The 16,107-nt window shown below is 44.3% G+C and overlaps 1 protein-coding gene across 2 annotated transcripts; it reads right to left on the bottom strand.

The window, feature by feature from the left end:
- Positions 1–395: 395 nt before the first annotated feature.
- LOC124661484 (DEAD-box ATP-dependent RNA helicase 15) lies at positions 396–5,830 on the bottom strand. Of its 2 annotated transcripts, XM_047199344.1 has the most exons (13): positions 5,797–5,830; positions 5,651–5,708; positions 5,444–5,564; positions 5,245–5,345; positions 4,291–4,463; positions 3,971–4,202; positions 3,461–3,579; positions 2,753–2,809; positions 2,471–2,655; positions 1,129–1,273; positions 974–1,057; positions 827–890; positions 396–705 (listed from the first exon to the last, which is right to left on the bottom strand). In XM_047199344.1, exons 3-13 carry the CDS (start codon positions 5,557–5,559, stop codon positions 695–697), a joined length of 1,287 nt encoding a protein of 428 aa, XP_047055300.1. In that variant the 5' UTR covers positions 5,560–5,564; positions 5,651–5,708; positions 5,797–5,830; the 3' UTR covers positions 396–694. The 2 variants fall into 2 exon arrangements, with proteins under 2 accessions (XP_047055300.1, XP_047055299.1); XM_047199343.1 differs by lacking the exon at positions 5,797–5,830 and having other exon boundaries at positions 5,444–5,560; positions 5,651–5,765.
- Between the last annotated feature and the right edge of the window lie 10,277 nt (positions 5,831–16,107).

Genomic DNA, 16,107 nt, shown 5'->3' with positions numbered 1-16,107 from the left:
GTTGACACTAACTTATCTAAGAAATTGGAAGATGCCGTTCAAGCAATATGAAGTGCACAAGTTTCAAATGGATTTCATTTTAGGCTCCTGCGACGAAAATGCTCCACTGAGGGAGGGCAACCCTTGCATAAATCCTGGAGCATCCGAAAGATGAATCAACCCAGGTCGAAAGATGAGGTACTCCAAAGTGGCAAGTAAACCGGCTCGGCAAGATCTTAGATACAGGTGCAGGATGAGTATCAGCAGACTGCTATAACAGAGAACCCATCTCCAGCAAATGAGCAATCTGACAGTCGCAGGAACCCCACACGGCAAGACACGCATGGACACAGACGTAGTTTAGTCTTTCAAGTGATGATCTAACCGGCTAGGAGCATCCACTGGGGCACATAAAATTTACAAAGATGTTTGGAAATGTTTATAATCTTGATTAAGCATTTACTTTCCAAGCAAATATGGATCAGATGCTAGTTTAAAGAGAAATGCTGAAGTTAGTTCTCCAAAATCTAACATAATTGTGGCAAGACAATCTCCCTTGGTTACAAATAACGAAGTACTGTAAAAAACATTAAGCGCATCTAATCTCAGGTACAACTGGATCATCTCTTACATGGTAATCAAATAGAAATGTCAGGGTTCTGTATCAGAGAAGCAAACCCTCCTAGTTTCCAGTTCACGCAGCACACTTCAGTCTTCATGATGGCACTAACAATTATAGTTCGTATTACAAGATTAGTTATCGGAATAAACTCAACAAACAAACAGTACGTCGTCAAAATAAGCCAATTCACTACTTGGATTTAAGATAACAAGATGGTTTACTTACTGTATGTCGAAGTGTCAATCTGCTCAGGCAGCTCCTTTATGTCAACCTCAAACCTTTCTTGCACCTTCAAATAATATATATGCGGAATTCCAGTTAGGTTGAGCATACCAGATGAGTATAAATGTAAAATAAATCAGTTACACAAACCTGATTGAGAACATCAGAGTCAGAGGCAGAAGAAACAAATGTTATTGCAAGCCCCTTGGTACCAAAACGTCCAGCCCTTCCAACCTGTGGAGGTGAATATGTTATTAGCCAGAGATAATAGCACCAAAAACAAATAGTAGGCAATGTACAATTACCCTGTGCAAGTATGTATCAGCAGAATCAGGCATGTCATAGTTTATGACAATATTGACACGCTCAATATCTATTCCCCTGCCAACTAAATCTGTAGCCACAAGAATCCTCTTGTGTCCTTCCTTGAAGTTCTTATACCGGGTCAACCTATGCAAGCAACAATATTCAGATAAAAGATATGAGCAATAACTGAAAAACTGGAAAATAAAGCAAATTGAAGATACACATAATAGAACCAATGGTCTACAAGTAGGGCTGCAAGCGGCAGACTATGCGGGGCAGATTGGGTTTCCAAAAGAGCACAATTTAGGTACATGCGGATTGGTTTCCTGTAGTATAGTTTGTGCTAATTATTGTGATTTGCGGGATCTGGCATATATCCCGCTTTATCTACAAGTCATAAAGTTGAGCCGAGTTGCTGCGGGTACCAACTCAAAGAGTAGTCTATAATTAGCTGGTTACTAGTCAGATCCATGTTGCTGGGGGACTAGTCAGATGATTAATCGTGCCCAGTTGAGCGACCCAAGATCATTGAACTAATATGCAAGAAAAACCTTGATCATCAACTCCACTAGAGATCAACTAATACTAACGATTAAATAAGTACTGCCTCCATCCCAAAGCTTAAGGCTTATAATTTTTTGAAAAGTCAAACCAAGTAAAGTTTGACCAAACTTTTAGGAGAATCTATCAACAAATATAATATTTTGCAGATACCATACGAAAATATATTTCATTATCTATCTAACGATATTGATGTTGTATTTTTCATGTTAATGATTTTTGGTAAAAACTTAGTCAAACTTGACATAGTTTGACTTTCTAAAAATAATATAAGCCTTAAGCTTTGGGATGAAGGTAGTATATAGAAGTATAGAACCATCAATGCTCATTATTGTGAAGGATCTTGCTATGTTGGCTTTCAACCAGATTCTGAGCATAACATGGGACCATGGGGGTACCATAATTTGATTCTATAGTTAATTCTCAATACAAGATACGATATCATTCTACAAACAGAAATCAATGACCAATTTCACCATAATGAATCACATGGCTAACTGTTCAACGGTTTATCACAGAACAAAGCATTTTCTGCCACCAATACCAGAATGTTGTGCAGACTGAACAAAACAAATGTGAACTAACAGCATGATGCAAAATGCCAAATAATCTAAACCATATGCAAGTACAGTCAGGGAAAGATACCATTAGAATAAGAGGTCAACAGGGATCTACATTCAAGCCATTGTTTTGTAAACAAAAAGAGGCCAATTCTAAAATCAGCCCATAAGAATCAAAAGACAGTATAATAACAATCAAAAGAAATAAGAAAACACGTACCTCTCCTCCTGTGTCATTCCAGAATGTATGCAGATCGCAGGAAAATTGCATTCACAGAGAAGCCTGTTAAGTTCTGAAGCTCTACTAACACTTTTAACAAATATTACAATTTGGTTGAAGTCGAGTGCATCTAAGAGATCATTCAACTTCCGATTCTTCTCCGCCTCACTTAGTTTTATGTAGTGCTGGAGTCAGGGAAAAAATGTTGACAGGGTTTCACAAAAAATAATTGACACGAGATGAATAAAGAAGCACAATTGGCTAATGGATAATTTGCAATACCTGAACTAGTCCATGAAGGGTCAGTTTAGCCTCGTCATCGACATAAATTTCCATGGGCTGTAAGGTGACAAATGATAGACAAATATATTAGAATTCTGGCAGCAAAGGTAACTCTAGCCACTCCAAAAGAATGGCATATCAGTTCTTCTCGAGTCAGAACTTTCAGCTTCCTCCAGGAGCTCCATTTTATGCACAATTGGCACTGACATTTGCCAAAGTGCAGCCAACAAATATTGCAACAGTGCTTGCTATAAGAGTTCCGATCAGAAGAAAGCTGCTTTGTCTGCCTTGACCATGAAAGGGTAGGAGATTCAGAAGCAGTTTACTCTGATGCAGCGGAATCCAAAAATGTGCAGACTGCAGACAATTGCAGAAAACCTCCCACTGGACTTAAAACTCTACGACATCGGTGCCCTACCAACCCCAGTTACCAATTTCTTCAAGGTTGGTTCACAATGCACACTGAGAACAGAAGACTTCACTTCATCAGAGCCCCTCAGGATGTGCACAGACACCAATTGACAAAACTAATGCCAAGAAATAAGTAGCCAAATAACTCAATCCACCAAAAATGACCAAGCGACCAGCAATCCTACTGATAACAAACTGCCACCTCTCCTATCTATGTATGAGCATAACCACCAGATTGATGGAGGGACTTAAATAGGAAGAAGCACTACTGAAATGAGATAAGCCGCGTGAAATTACATCTTGCATGAATTTCTTGCAAACCGGGCGACTCTCCTTGCTGAGTGTTGCTGAAAACATCATCACTTGCTTCTCGTGGGGTGTCATTTTGAAGATCTCCTGGACATCTCTACGCATGTCTGAAGAATATGATATATAAGTTAATAGTTAACGTGAGATCTATTGCCTACAAAAATAGTGCAAATCAACAAGCAGGCACTAAGTTTGAACTACTCCCTCCGGTCCTAAATATAAGCCATATAGTTTTTGGCACGGAAATTAAGAAACACACATTTAGGAAAAAATACACCATGTTTGGCTGGGATTAACCCTAGGCAATTAACGTGAGCTAATAGAGGACTTTGCATAAGCTAAGAACACATAATCAAATCACCAAAAATATTTTCCATACAAGAGGGGCAATGTAGCAAACCTTATATTCTGGAATTTTTCTCAAAACACGATATGGCTTATATTTAGGAATGGAGGGAGTATTATAACATAGAAAAATGCCAGAAAACAGCAGCCTACCAAGTGAATCAAGCATCTTGTCACATTCATCAAGAATGAAATGCCTCACATTCTTCAACGGAAGGTCCTTGTCTCTAGCCAGAGCCAGGATCCTTCCAGGTGTGCCAACCACGATATGAGGGCATTCATTCTTCAATAAATCCTTGTGGTTTTTTATGTTAACCCCACCATAGAAGACAGCAACTTTAGTTTCTGGCAGGTACTTGCTAAACCTCTCGAATTCATTGCAAATCTACATGTATAAAGTAAAAAATGAGAATTAGCACCAGCAGATATATCTAACATTGACAGAATAAAAATGAGAAAACATGTATTCAAACCTGGTAAGCCAATTCCCTTGTATGGCACAAAACGAGTGCAGCTACTTGACCAGCAACGGGATCAATCTGCTGGAGAGTTGAGAGGACAAAAACAGCAGTCTTGCCCATCCCAGATTTTGCTTGGCAGATGACATCCATTCCGAGAATGGCTTGAGGGATGCATTCATGTTGCACTGATGTGGAGCCAAACAAAATTGGAGTAGCACCCCAGTGAGAAATATTAACCTTCTGGACCCGTTAATGGAAAGTTTTACCATGTCATCTCCCCCAACAGAAAGTGTCAGAAGAAATTATACCTGTACATCAGCAAAACAGGAAACTTATGGTCACAGCGCGACAGGCTAACAGGAAACATATTCAAAGATAGATGATGGAATTTGATTTAATACTAGAATAGAACAACTAAGTCATCGAATAAAATTTCTCGTTATTGCACAGTTTCTTTATTTGCATTTGTCCTTCTTCATACTAACCTTTTGTTCTTTTCTAGAGTCCTTACAAGAAAATCTTATACAACAACAGAGTGCATAAGTGCTTTGATACCAATGACATGAATCAAATATATGGCACGCAGGCATCTCACGGGGAAGTGTACAACAAATGAAACAAGTGATTTTTATTATGGTGTTTCATTTGTTGAGGAATGTATTTTACTGGTCAATGCAGTGACAGTTCACCGTAAAGATTCAGGTAGCAAAGCTTATTAGATGTGACAGTGATAGGGGGCTACAACAAACAAACGTGACTACCACGGGCAACAAGATTATATGTAGTAATACAATCAGATAGGCGTCGGTACTCTAACTACTAATCCAGGTATGAAATATACATGTCTAAATCTGTTAAACGAGCAAATAAATGAAACTCAAGAATCCATGGAACATTAATTATGTGGATTGAATCCTCTGAGGCCACTACTATCTAATAATTCGAATAACAAGAACAAGAGCTTGCCTTCGGAAGGATGCTCAAACCCGCAGTCCTGGATGGCGCGGAGCAGCTCTGGCTTGAGCAGGAAGTCCCTGAACCCTGAGCTATGGATTCCCACGTACCCCCTGTCGAAACAACACGAACCGTGCCAAGTCAGATCAGAACGCTCAACCACGAACCCTAGCAAGAAAAGCAAGCGGCTAGAAGCATCGATGTCACGTACTTCTTGGCTACGTCAACCGAGGCGTTGGCGGCTGCGTCGTCCACGACGTTCTCCACCTCCTCCTCGTAGTCGACGAGGTCATCCTCGTACACCTCGTTGTCCTTGGCTTCTCCCATCCTGGCTGCGATTGGAGACAATGGTGAGCGCCAGGGGGAGAAGAAGCCGCGCGAATCCAACCAAGGTTAGCAGCAACCACAAATCACTCACCTCGAGATCTCTGACGCGGGGATGGAGAGGAAGCGGGGCGGATTTGGAGCGGAGGCGGCTGCAAAGAGAGAAGTCAGAGGTGCAGGGAGAGGGGTCAAACGCGGGCGGGGCGGGGCGGGGCTGGATTGGGGATCTAGGGTTCTTGCCTCTTGCGGTGTAGGGCCTGGTGGGTATTTGGGACGGAGGCGAGCGCGAATCCAGGGGGAGGACCGGATTTGTGGCTATGGCCTTTCCTAGATCGCAGCACCTCTTGCCAGACCTGGGATGAGACTTTGGCCCGTTAGAGCTTTTTTTTTTTTTTGAGAACACAAGAAGGACCTAGAGACCACATATATATTACTCCCTCCGGTCCTAAATATAAGCCGTATAGTGTTTTGAGAAAAATTCCATAATATAAGGTTTATGCCGTTGATCCACTTATATGGATGATATTTTTAGTGATTCGATTATGTTTTCTTAGCTTATGCAAAGTCCTCTAGTAGCTCACATTAATTGCCTAGGGTTAATCACAGCTAAACATGGTGTATTTTTTTCTAAATGTGTGTTTCTTAATTTTCGTGCCAAAAACTATACGGCTTATATTTAGGATCGGAGGGAGTAATATAAAATCCTCAAAAAAAATTAGTAATAAAGATAGTACATTTTGCATCCACATCCAAAAAATCAGGAAAATACAACTTGGTCCCTAACTTGTGCAAGGAGGACCTCAACATCCTGGTGGAAAATGCAATCGGGTCCAAGACCCTTCCAGCACTAGCATAACACCGCTGGCACCGGGGACGAGACCTCTTGGTACGACGATGCCTCCATGGCTGGTCCAAAGAATTCGCAAGGAGAGAGTTGTTGCCTCCCATCTGGCTCACTTGCCGGGAGGGAAGAGGATGGCCACCATTCGACCTGGAGAAACCATGGCGCAGAGGCCGCCAATCAACCAACTTCGTGGGCGGCATCGCTTCCAGAGAAGACCACCTCTCAACCACTATGTTGGGTGGTGTAGCTCCAAAACCACCATTGTTGATGTGCTCATAACCCATATGCAACCTCAAAACACCGAAGAGGAGCTTCACCTTGATCCTTGAAAAATCTTGACCATGGAACATAAGCTCCACCCGACTTCCATATACACCAGGACGCAAATCTCTGGCCCCCGTCTCCCTTTCACCATCCAAAAGTGCATGGAGCCCCCATGTGTGGTTTTGGTAATTAATGATAATCCCTATGGACTAATGTTTGCATTGAGTTATATTTGTAGGAGTTGTCCATAGGCAATGCTTAAACCATATTGTTGGCTTCAAGGTTGAAATAAGAAGAAATTGATGAAGAATATCAATTGTCAAGTATGTGTTGAAGATGAAGATGAAGTGATGCCTCAAGTTTAACTTCAAGGACATCAACATGATGAAGAATGAAGAAATGAATTGCAAGTTTAAGATGAGTCAACTCGAAGAGAACATATGTTTGAAGCTTGCCATCCATATGGTGATCATGGATATGTGAAGATGCACCGAAGAAGAAGCTCTCCCATAGTGGATTATGGGGGAGCAATCTGCAAGACTTCGTAAAGCAAGCACAATCAAGAAAGGCGTTACATCTTGTTGCGGTCAAGATCGTCATCATCAAGCTCAAGTGAAAAGCGCAAGGTTAATGCATACTTTTGATAGGGTTTCTTTCTTACCGGTCTCATATTTTAGTTGGAGTCCGGTTTATAGTTTAGTTGCTGTACTATCAAGAGGGCTCTCGAGTGAGTAACTCAATCGTATCCTTCCGAGAGCTCAAACATTTGCCACCTTGCATCATATTTCTTGGTTGTTATTTGGATATTATACATGTGATGTTTTAGAGCTTGTGATATTCCCATGACAAGCTCTAGTTCATCGAAAATGGATTTCGCATGAATCACTTGTTGCGTTTTCGATATTGGAGTTTTTCCCGGTTCTTTGTATTGAGAGGTTTCACCTCTACATTCTTGGAAAAATATAAACCACTTGTTCTTAACAATTTTACTCTTTTGGGGGTATCTCTTGTCATCATCTGTCCAACAAAATTGGGTTCACCTAAACCCGAGTTTCCTAACATAAGTTGTTGCATTTTCCATTTTGGAGGTGTTACCGGATTGTTTATTATAGATAGGTTAAACCTTTCCCCTTTTGTTTATATCCTACCTTGTTGGACTATGATGGTTCTCTACATGATCTTGTATATCTTGTTTCTAGCTTAAAAACGAACTCAAGATCATCAAAATCGAAGTCCGGATGCTCGAGTTATGGTCGTTTCAGTTCAGTCTTTCCCGAGGTCTGAAGTCTCCGGCCAGGGCCGGAGATTCCGGTCTTGGGGACGCTGGAGACTCCGGTAAAGACCCCGGTCTTGCTGTTTCAAAGTGTGCCTCGCTCTCGGATGGGGGTACGAAGTATCCGGTCCTAGACCGGAGTCTCCGGTCTAAAAATGGTTGTAACGGTCATATTTCGTGTGTTGGACCTATGTAAGGTCCCCTTTCTTCCCCAAGGGTTTTTAGCTTCTTCCCCATTGCTCTCCACCATTGTTGACCTTGAGAGCTTGCCGTAACCCTCTATTTCTCCTATGCTTCTCGAATCTTTTTGAGGGAAAAGTGAGAGGAGATCTAGGACTATATTTCTACCAATCAAATCCCTCTCTTTGTGAGTGGAATCCTGATACGGGCTGAGCCCGTGTGGGTTGCCCGATCTCACGAACTGACCCGGGGGAGTGTGATTGCGGAGGGGGATTCGAGGGGAAGTGGATGAACGCGAAGAACACGATACAAACACACGCACACAAATCAATTATCCTTGTTGGCCCGAACCACCAGCTCGATAGAAGTGCAAGACAAAGACCAAACGGTATAATCTCTTGCAAAAGATCGACAAATCCAAATAGAAGTCCAAAGAGTAAAAGATCAATTGAGAATAGAGTTGCAAAGAAAGAGATTCTCAATAGATAGAATTACTAGAATGGAAAAGATCCGGATAATGAGGGATACAATAGATGGGTAATCTAAGTTGGGGGTTTCCCAAATCCACAAAGGGATAATAGAGGCATAAGCCAATTCATATAAACATCATCTCTACCTCATGAAGATGGGGGTAGGTGCCTATTTATAGGTAGGGGCCGAAGGGGTAAGTTACAAGCTGAAAACAGGCAGTTGCATGTTGAAACGCGTACAGGCGGAAGTTCCGGTCTCTGGGGGAGGAAGTTCCGGTCGGGGCGGAAGTTCCGGTCCTAAGGGGCGGAAGTTCCGGTCGGGGCAGAAGTTCCGGCGGTGGCGGGCGAAAGTTCCGGCCACAGCTCTTCAGCGCGAGCATCTTCAGTCTTGGACGGTATCTGGGCGGAAGTTCCGGCGGTGGCGGGCGGAAGTTCCGGCCTGGAGTGTCCAGCGCCTCTTCCTCCCTCTCTTCCATGCTTCCGTGACATCGGCCTTGCGTCCTCGGGTCTCCATGGCATCCTCTCTTCCATACGTACTTGTTGTCGAGTTCCTATCATCAATATATGATGGAGTATGGAGTAGTATATCGTTCCATATAGGCGATTGTAGGCACGCATAAAGGAGAAGATTCACCTTTGTGTGTTGTCTTGGCGAAGAAGCACATGATGCGTTGAGGACCGAAAGTCGCACTATATCATCTCCCCCCACTTGAAAAAGAGTCGTCCTCGGCGATAGCTCTTCATAAACTTGTATAGGAGGTAGATGACAACCACGCTTGAATGTCCACTTGAAAGTCGTATACCCTATCAATAGCACAAGAGAAATAAGAGAACAATCAAAGCGTATCCAATGTTCCACGGGATTAGCAAGGGGCCTTATGTAGAAGGAGGTCACCTTATCAAAGTGTCGGTGTGCTCTCATGGAGAGATCTTGTGTAGTCGAAGTGTGGGGTTGAACCCATTCGTTGACGCTCATCCACAAGTCACTTGTACCTTCACACAACAAAGACCAAGCAAAATATGTTTGTATGTGATATTGGAGCACATCATCGATGACATGTCCTTTCATGTTCACAACACCGTTAGCACAACAAAAATTTATCAAGAATAATGCATGTGCAAGGTCAATGTGTAAGAACTCCGTATGAACATCTTCCAAGTCCGGAAACACAAAACTCCAAATTGTGAGACGACCATGGTGTCCATATCATTTATAAATTCACTTTCATTGTTGCACTCAAGGCATCGGAAAGAGAAATTGTTCAACATCATTGAAGCAACAAGTGGAGAATTGGGCCAAAGCGCATGAGGTAGAGTGTTCAAAATAGCATCAACATGTGTGGACACAAACCATTGAAAAGAGAAATTGGTCCTCATATTTGTTGCAACACAAGACATATCATCCAAAAAGTTCACCAAGAAAACATTTGCATAACCGTGCGTGCCAACAAACCAAATAAAAGAGAAATTGGTCAACTTGTTTGAGGCAACACCAACGGTAAGAAGCACATCATCATGCTTGCAAAAGAACCACAAGAAAGAGAAATTGTTCGACATGTTCAATGCAAAGCATGGGAAAGGTATTAGAGTCGGGTTCGATCTTGAACTTACTTGTATTATGCTCTCAAGAGCTCTCTTTGTCAACTCGTGCTCAATCGAGGTTGACATTGGCATTCTTGTACCTACACACACAATAGGCAAAGCAAAAAAACGTGTGTGTGCATGGTATATGAACACATCATCCATCATGATGGTCCATTTCTTTTGCATATCACCATTAGCGTTAAGCAAAGCATCATACACTACAAGAAAAGTTCAAATACACAACGTCCGAAAATCGTCCACTAAGGCCCATTTTTCGTCGCCTATGGGCCTAACCCGACGATATGGGTTCTGTGGTTGAAACTGCGTCAGGCAAAGTCCTACCACGTTTTTTTCGGTTCGTCGCGTTCGGGCGCCCTTCCGCCACGGAAAATCGGACCGTTGCAGAAGTGTTTTCGGGAGCCCATTGATTGCTGACGTCATGCAAACTGACACGTGGCAGACACCGTTAACTGCCAGTTAACGCCGTTAACCGGCTGAAACCCCGTGGTAGATGGTAGGCCCACACGAGGCCTGCCACGCCTTAAGCGGGCCGGCCCATTTTGTTTGCGGGCCGGACCAACTGACTTAGTTTGACCGTCAACTATATAGTTGGGCTGGTCCATTAGGTACGTGGGCCGGGCCTAACCTCTAAGGTTGACTGGTCAAAATTTAAACGGGCCGGCTCACTAAGCATGTGGACCGGGCCGAATGCCCTCGTTTGACCGGTCAACAGGAAACGGGCCGGCCCACTAGACATGTAGGGCCCACTTTCCTATTACCGGGCCGACCCATTTAACAAGTGGGGTCCACCATAAAGCAAGTGGGCTGCCCAAGAAGTTAGTGGGCCGGCCCAATTAGCATGTGGGTCCATCTTTCCTGTAATCGGGCTAGCCCATTTAGTAAGTGGGGACCACATTAGAGCAAATGGGCCGGCCCAACAAGCTAGTGGGCCGGCCCAAAAAACATAGGTGGGGCCCACTTTTCTGTTAAAGGGTCGGCCCAGTTAGTATGTGGGGTCCACCATATAGCAACTGGGCTGGCCCAACAAGATAGTGGGCCAGCCCGATAAGCATGTGGGGCCCACGTTCTATAACCGGACCGGCCGAGTTAGTAAGTGGGGTCCACCATAAAGCAAGTGGGCTGGCCCAACAGGTAGGCGGGTCGACCCAATAAACATGTGGGGCCCACTTTCCTGCTGACGGGCCGGCCCAGTTAGTAAGTGGGGTCCACCATAAAAGCAATTGGGTCGGCCCAACAAGTTAGTGGGCCGGCCCAATAAGCTTGTGGGGGCCACTATCGTGCTAACGGGCCGGCCCAGTTAGTATGTGGGGTCCACCATTAAGCATGTGGGCTGGCCCAACGAGCTGGCGGGCCGGCCCAATAAGCTTGTGTGGCCACTTTCCTGCTAACGGGTCGGCCCTGTTACAAAATGGGCTGGCCCAATAAGCACATGGGCCCACTTTTCTGTTACAGGGCCGGCGCAGTTAGTGGGTGGGGTCCACCTTAAAACAAGTGGGATGGCCCAATAAGTAAGTGGGCAAGCCCGTTTAGTTGTTGTTTATATGCCGGCATGATAGGCGCTTTAGGATTTTGCGGGCCGACACTTATATGATTTCGCTTAATTGGGCCGTTTAAGGGATGGGAATTTGTGATTTAGATGAGAACATAGAAAGATATTGAGAATATTTACGCAGCACATGATTTCTGTCGGATAGCCTCACTTACCACAAGCACCATAGAAAAAATGCGCGAAGGAACTATAAAAACTAACTAAATATTACATCAGCTGCAAGGCTTTGAAAAAATATTACAGAACCCAGAGAAATTGAATGGTAATTAAACCTAGCAATACAATGAAGCGATTCGGCAATCTTTTAAGTTGTCCATGCACCACCTATATCTGAAATAAAGACATTACAAGTTAAGACAACAACAATGGAAAGGCAAAGACACTACAATGTTGTTTGCCAAAGAATTTGGAACTCATCATTTCGTCGTTATAACAAGATCATTGTAATGCGCACAATAAGCAAACAAAGAGTGCATGTCGCATACCAACGACCAATATAACGAGCACGTTAGAATGAAACAACGAGACTTACTACTGTCGAGTCCCATGCAAACCAACATGTTCGGGAGTACAAAATTGGCATGAACAACATAGTAGCGAGGCTATAAATTTTGTAACAACGGTCGAGCAAGATGAAGTTATGATGGCTACATCTACGGAGCGGGGAATGTAAACCAAAAATAGAAGTTACGATGGCAAAAGCTAAAGAGGAGGGAATGTGAACCAACATGTGCCAAGTGCAATTACTTCAAATTGGCCGTGAACTAAATAATACTCCTGAACTTATAGTGAAGGGATGCAAATCAAGATGTTTCGAGATATAAACTTGTAATGAGCAACACATAGAGGAAAGTTAATGCTAGAGCTTAGGATGGACCAAATACAGAATATAGTGGGATCACCTGTGAACTTGTATAAGAGGGAATGCAAACCAATATGTTCAGCATTCCATATATGAGCGTCATGCCAAGTCAGAGAAACAAGTCAATAATGCAGCTTTTGAAGAACAAGATGGCACACAAAATTATTATCTAGTAGTATGACAAGTTTATTTGTACTACGAGGCTAGATAGCGAGTGATAGCATGCCAAACTAAGTCCTTACTTTGTTAGCTTACAATGAACTAGATACAAAACAATGGCATCACACGTAGTACAGGGAATGCAAGCCAACATGTTCATGGAGTAAAAAATTGGCACAAACAACATAGTAGCAGGCCATAATTTTTGTAACAACGGCTGAGCAAGATAAAGTTATGATGGCTAGATCTACAGAGCAGGGAATGTAAACCAAATATAGAAGTTACGATGCTAAAAGCTATAAAGCAGGGAATGCGAACCAACATGTGCAATTACTTAAAATTGGCCATGAACTAAATAATAACAGGATGTTACTTAATAGCTAGGAATAAAACAGATAGGAGTTATAATGGCATCACTCATAAACTTTTAGATAAGGGAATGTAAATCAATTTGTTTCGGGATATAAAGTTGTAATGAGCAACACATAGAGGATAGTTAATGCTACGGCTTAGGATGGACTGGAAACGGAATATAGTGGGATCTGATGGCGTGTATTTCACACGTTCGTTGGGCAACCCCAAGAGGAAGGTATGATGCGCACAGCAGTAAGTTTTCCCTCAGAAAGAAACCAAGGTTTATCGAACCAGGAGGAGCCAAGAAGCACGTTGAAGGTTGATGGCGGCGGGATGTAGTGCGGCGCAACACCGGAGATTCCGGCGCCAACGTGGAACCTGCACAACACAACCAAAGTACTTTGCCCCAACGAAACAGTGAGGTTGTCAATCTCACTCGGCTTGCTGTAACAAAGGATTAACCGTATTGTGTGGAAGATGATTGTTTGCGAGAGAAAACAGTAAAAACAAGTATTGCGAGCAGATTTGTATTTCGGTATTAAAGAATGGACCGGGGTCCACAGTTCACTAGAGGTGTCTCTCCCATAAGATAAAAGCATGTTGGGTGAACAAATTACGGTCGGGCAATTGACAAATAGAGAGGGCATAACAATGCACATACATGACATGATAAGTATAGTGAGATTTAATTGGGCATTACGACAAAGTACATAGACCGCCATCCAAGCTGCATCTATGCCTAAAAAGTCCACCTTCGGAGTTATCATCCGAACCCCTTCCGGTATTAAGTTGCAAAGCAACGAGACAATTGCATTAAGTATGGTGCGTAATGTAATCAACAACTACATCCTCGGACATAGCGTCAATGTTTTATCCCTAGTGGCAACGACACAACACAACCTTAGAACTTTACATCACTTGTCCCGAGTGTCAATGCGAGGCATGAACCCACTATCGAGCATAAATACTCCCTCTTGGAGTTAAAAGTAAAAACTTGGCCAGAGCCTCTACTAGTAACGGAGAGCATGCAAGATCATAAACAACACATATGTAATAACTTGATAATTAACATGACATAGTATTCTCTATCCATCGGATCCCAACAAACACAACATATAGCATTACAGATAGATGATCTTGATCATGTTAGGCAGCTCACAAGATCCAACAATGATAGCACAATGAGGAGAAGACAACCATCTAGCTACTGCTATGGACCCATAGTCCGGGGGTGAACTACTCACTCATCACTCCGGAGGCGACCATGGCGGTGTAGAGTCCTCAGGGAGATGAATCCCCTCTCCGGCGAGGGTGCCGGAGGCGATCTCCAGGATCCCCGAGATGGGATCGGCGGCGGCGGCGTCTCGGTAGGGTTTTCCGTATCGTGGTTCTCGCATCGGGGGTTTCGTCGACGGAGGCTTTAAGTAGGCGGAAGGGCGAGTCGGAGGCGCGACGGGGGCCCACACCACAGGGCGGCGCGGCCCCGTGGGGCCGCGCCGCCCTGTGGGTGTGGCCGCCTCAGTGGCCCCACTTCGTATCGTTCTTCGGTCTTACGGAAGCTTCGTGGGAAAATAGGCCCTCGGGTCTTTGATTTCGTCCAATTCGAGAATATTTCGTTACTAGGATTTACGAAACCAAAAACAGCGAGAAAACGAGCAAGCGGCACTTCGGCATCTTGTTAATAGGTTAGTTCCGAGAAAATGCACGAATATGACATAAAGTGTGCATAAAACATGTAGGTATCATCAATAATATGGCATGGAACATAAGAAATTATCGATACGTCGGAGACGTATCAAGCATCCCCAAGCTTAGTTACGCTCGTCCGAGCGAGTAAAACGATAACAAAGATAATTTCTGAAGTGATATGCCATCATAACCTTGATCATACTATTTGTAAACATATGTAGTGGATGCAGCGATCAAAACAATGCACTACAAGAAAAGTTCTGATAGACAACGTCTCAAAATCGTCCGCTAAGGGGTATTTTTCGTCGCCCATGGGCCTAACCCGACGATATGGGTTCGGTTGTGGAAACTGCGTCAGGCAAAGTCCAACGACGTTTTTTTCGGTCCGTCGCGCTTGGGCGCCCTTCCGCCACGGAAAATCGGACCGTTGCCCAAGTGTTTCCGGAGCCCGTTGGCTGGCGACGTCATGCAAGCGACACGTGGCGAGGCAGCCGTTAAGCGGCGGTTAACGGCGTTATACCGGCGAAACCCCGTGGTAGATGGTAGGCCCACACGAGGCCTGCCATGTCTTGCATGGCCGGCCCAATAAGTTTGCGGGTCGGGCCGGTGACATAGTTTGACCTAGGTCAACTATATAGTTGGGCTGGTCCATTAGTTACGTGGGTCGGGCCTAACCTCTAAGGTTGGCTGGTCAAAACTTTAATGGGTCGGCCCACTTAAGCATGTGGGTCGGCCTGACATGCACTCATGGGCCGGTCCAACGAGGCAAAGGGCCGGGCCGACAAGACATGTGGGACCCACTTTCTGGTAACGGGCGGCCCATTTACAAAGTGGGGTCCACATTAAAGCAATGGGCTCGGCCCAAAGTTAGTGGGCCGGCCCAATTACGTGGGTCCCACTTTCCGGTTAAAAGAGCCGGCCCATTTAGTATGTGGGGTCCACCATATAGCAAGTGGGCTACGGCCCAACAAGATAGTGGGCCGGGCCAAAAACACAGTGGGTCCCACTTTCCGATTACAGGGGGCCGGCCCATTTGGTATGTGGGGTCCACCATAGAAGCGAAGTGGGCCGGACCAACAAGATAGTGGGTCGGGCCAAAAAGTCGCGGTGGGTCCCGCTTCCTCGCTAAAGGGCCGGCCCATTTAGTATGTGGGGTCCACCATATAGCAAGTGGGCCGGCCCAACAAGATAGTGGGCCGGGCCAAAACGCCATGTGGGTCCCACCTTCATGTTAAAGACCGGCCCATTTAGTATGTGGGGTCCACCGTATAGCAAGTGGGGCCGGCCAACACTTGGTGGGCT

The sequence above is a fragment of the Lolium rigidum genome, chromosome 6 (assembly GCF_022539505.1).
Source record: "Lolium rigidum isolate FL_2022 chromosome 6, APGP_CSIRO_Lrig_0.1, whole genome shotgun sequence".
NCBI lineage: Eukaryota > Viridiplantae > Streptophyta > Magnoliopsida > Poales > Poaceae > Lolium > Lolium rigidum.
This window is presented reverse-complemented; position numbering and strand designations above follow the sequence as displayed.

Bases quoted from the DNA above. Each gene is read 5' to 3' on its own strand.
- LOC124661484 (XM_047199344.1), bottom strand. From the start codon at position 5,559: ATGGGAGAAGCCAAGGACAACGAGGTGTACGAGGATGACCTCGTCGAC. The intron at 5,346-5,443 runs GTACGTGACATC...TTGTTTCGACAG, and splicing joins TCGGTTGACGTAGCCAAGAA to GGGGTACGTGGGAATCCATA. The intron at 891-973 runs GTTTGTGTAACT...TATTATTTGAAG, and splicing joins ACTCTGATGTTCTCAATCAG to GTGCAAGAAAGGTTTGAGGT.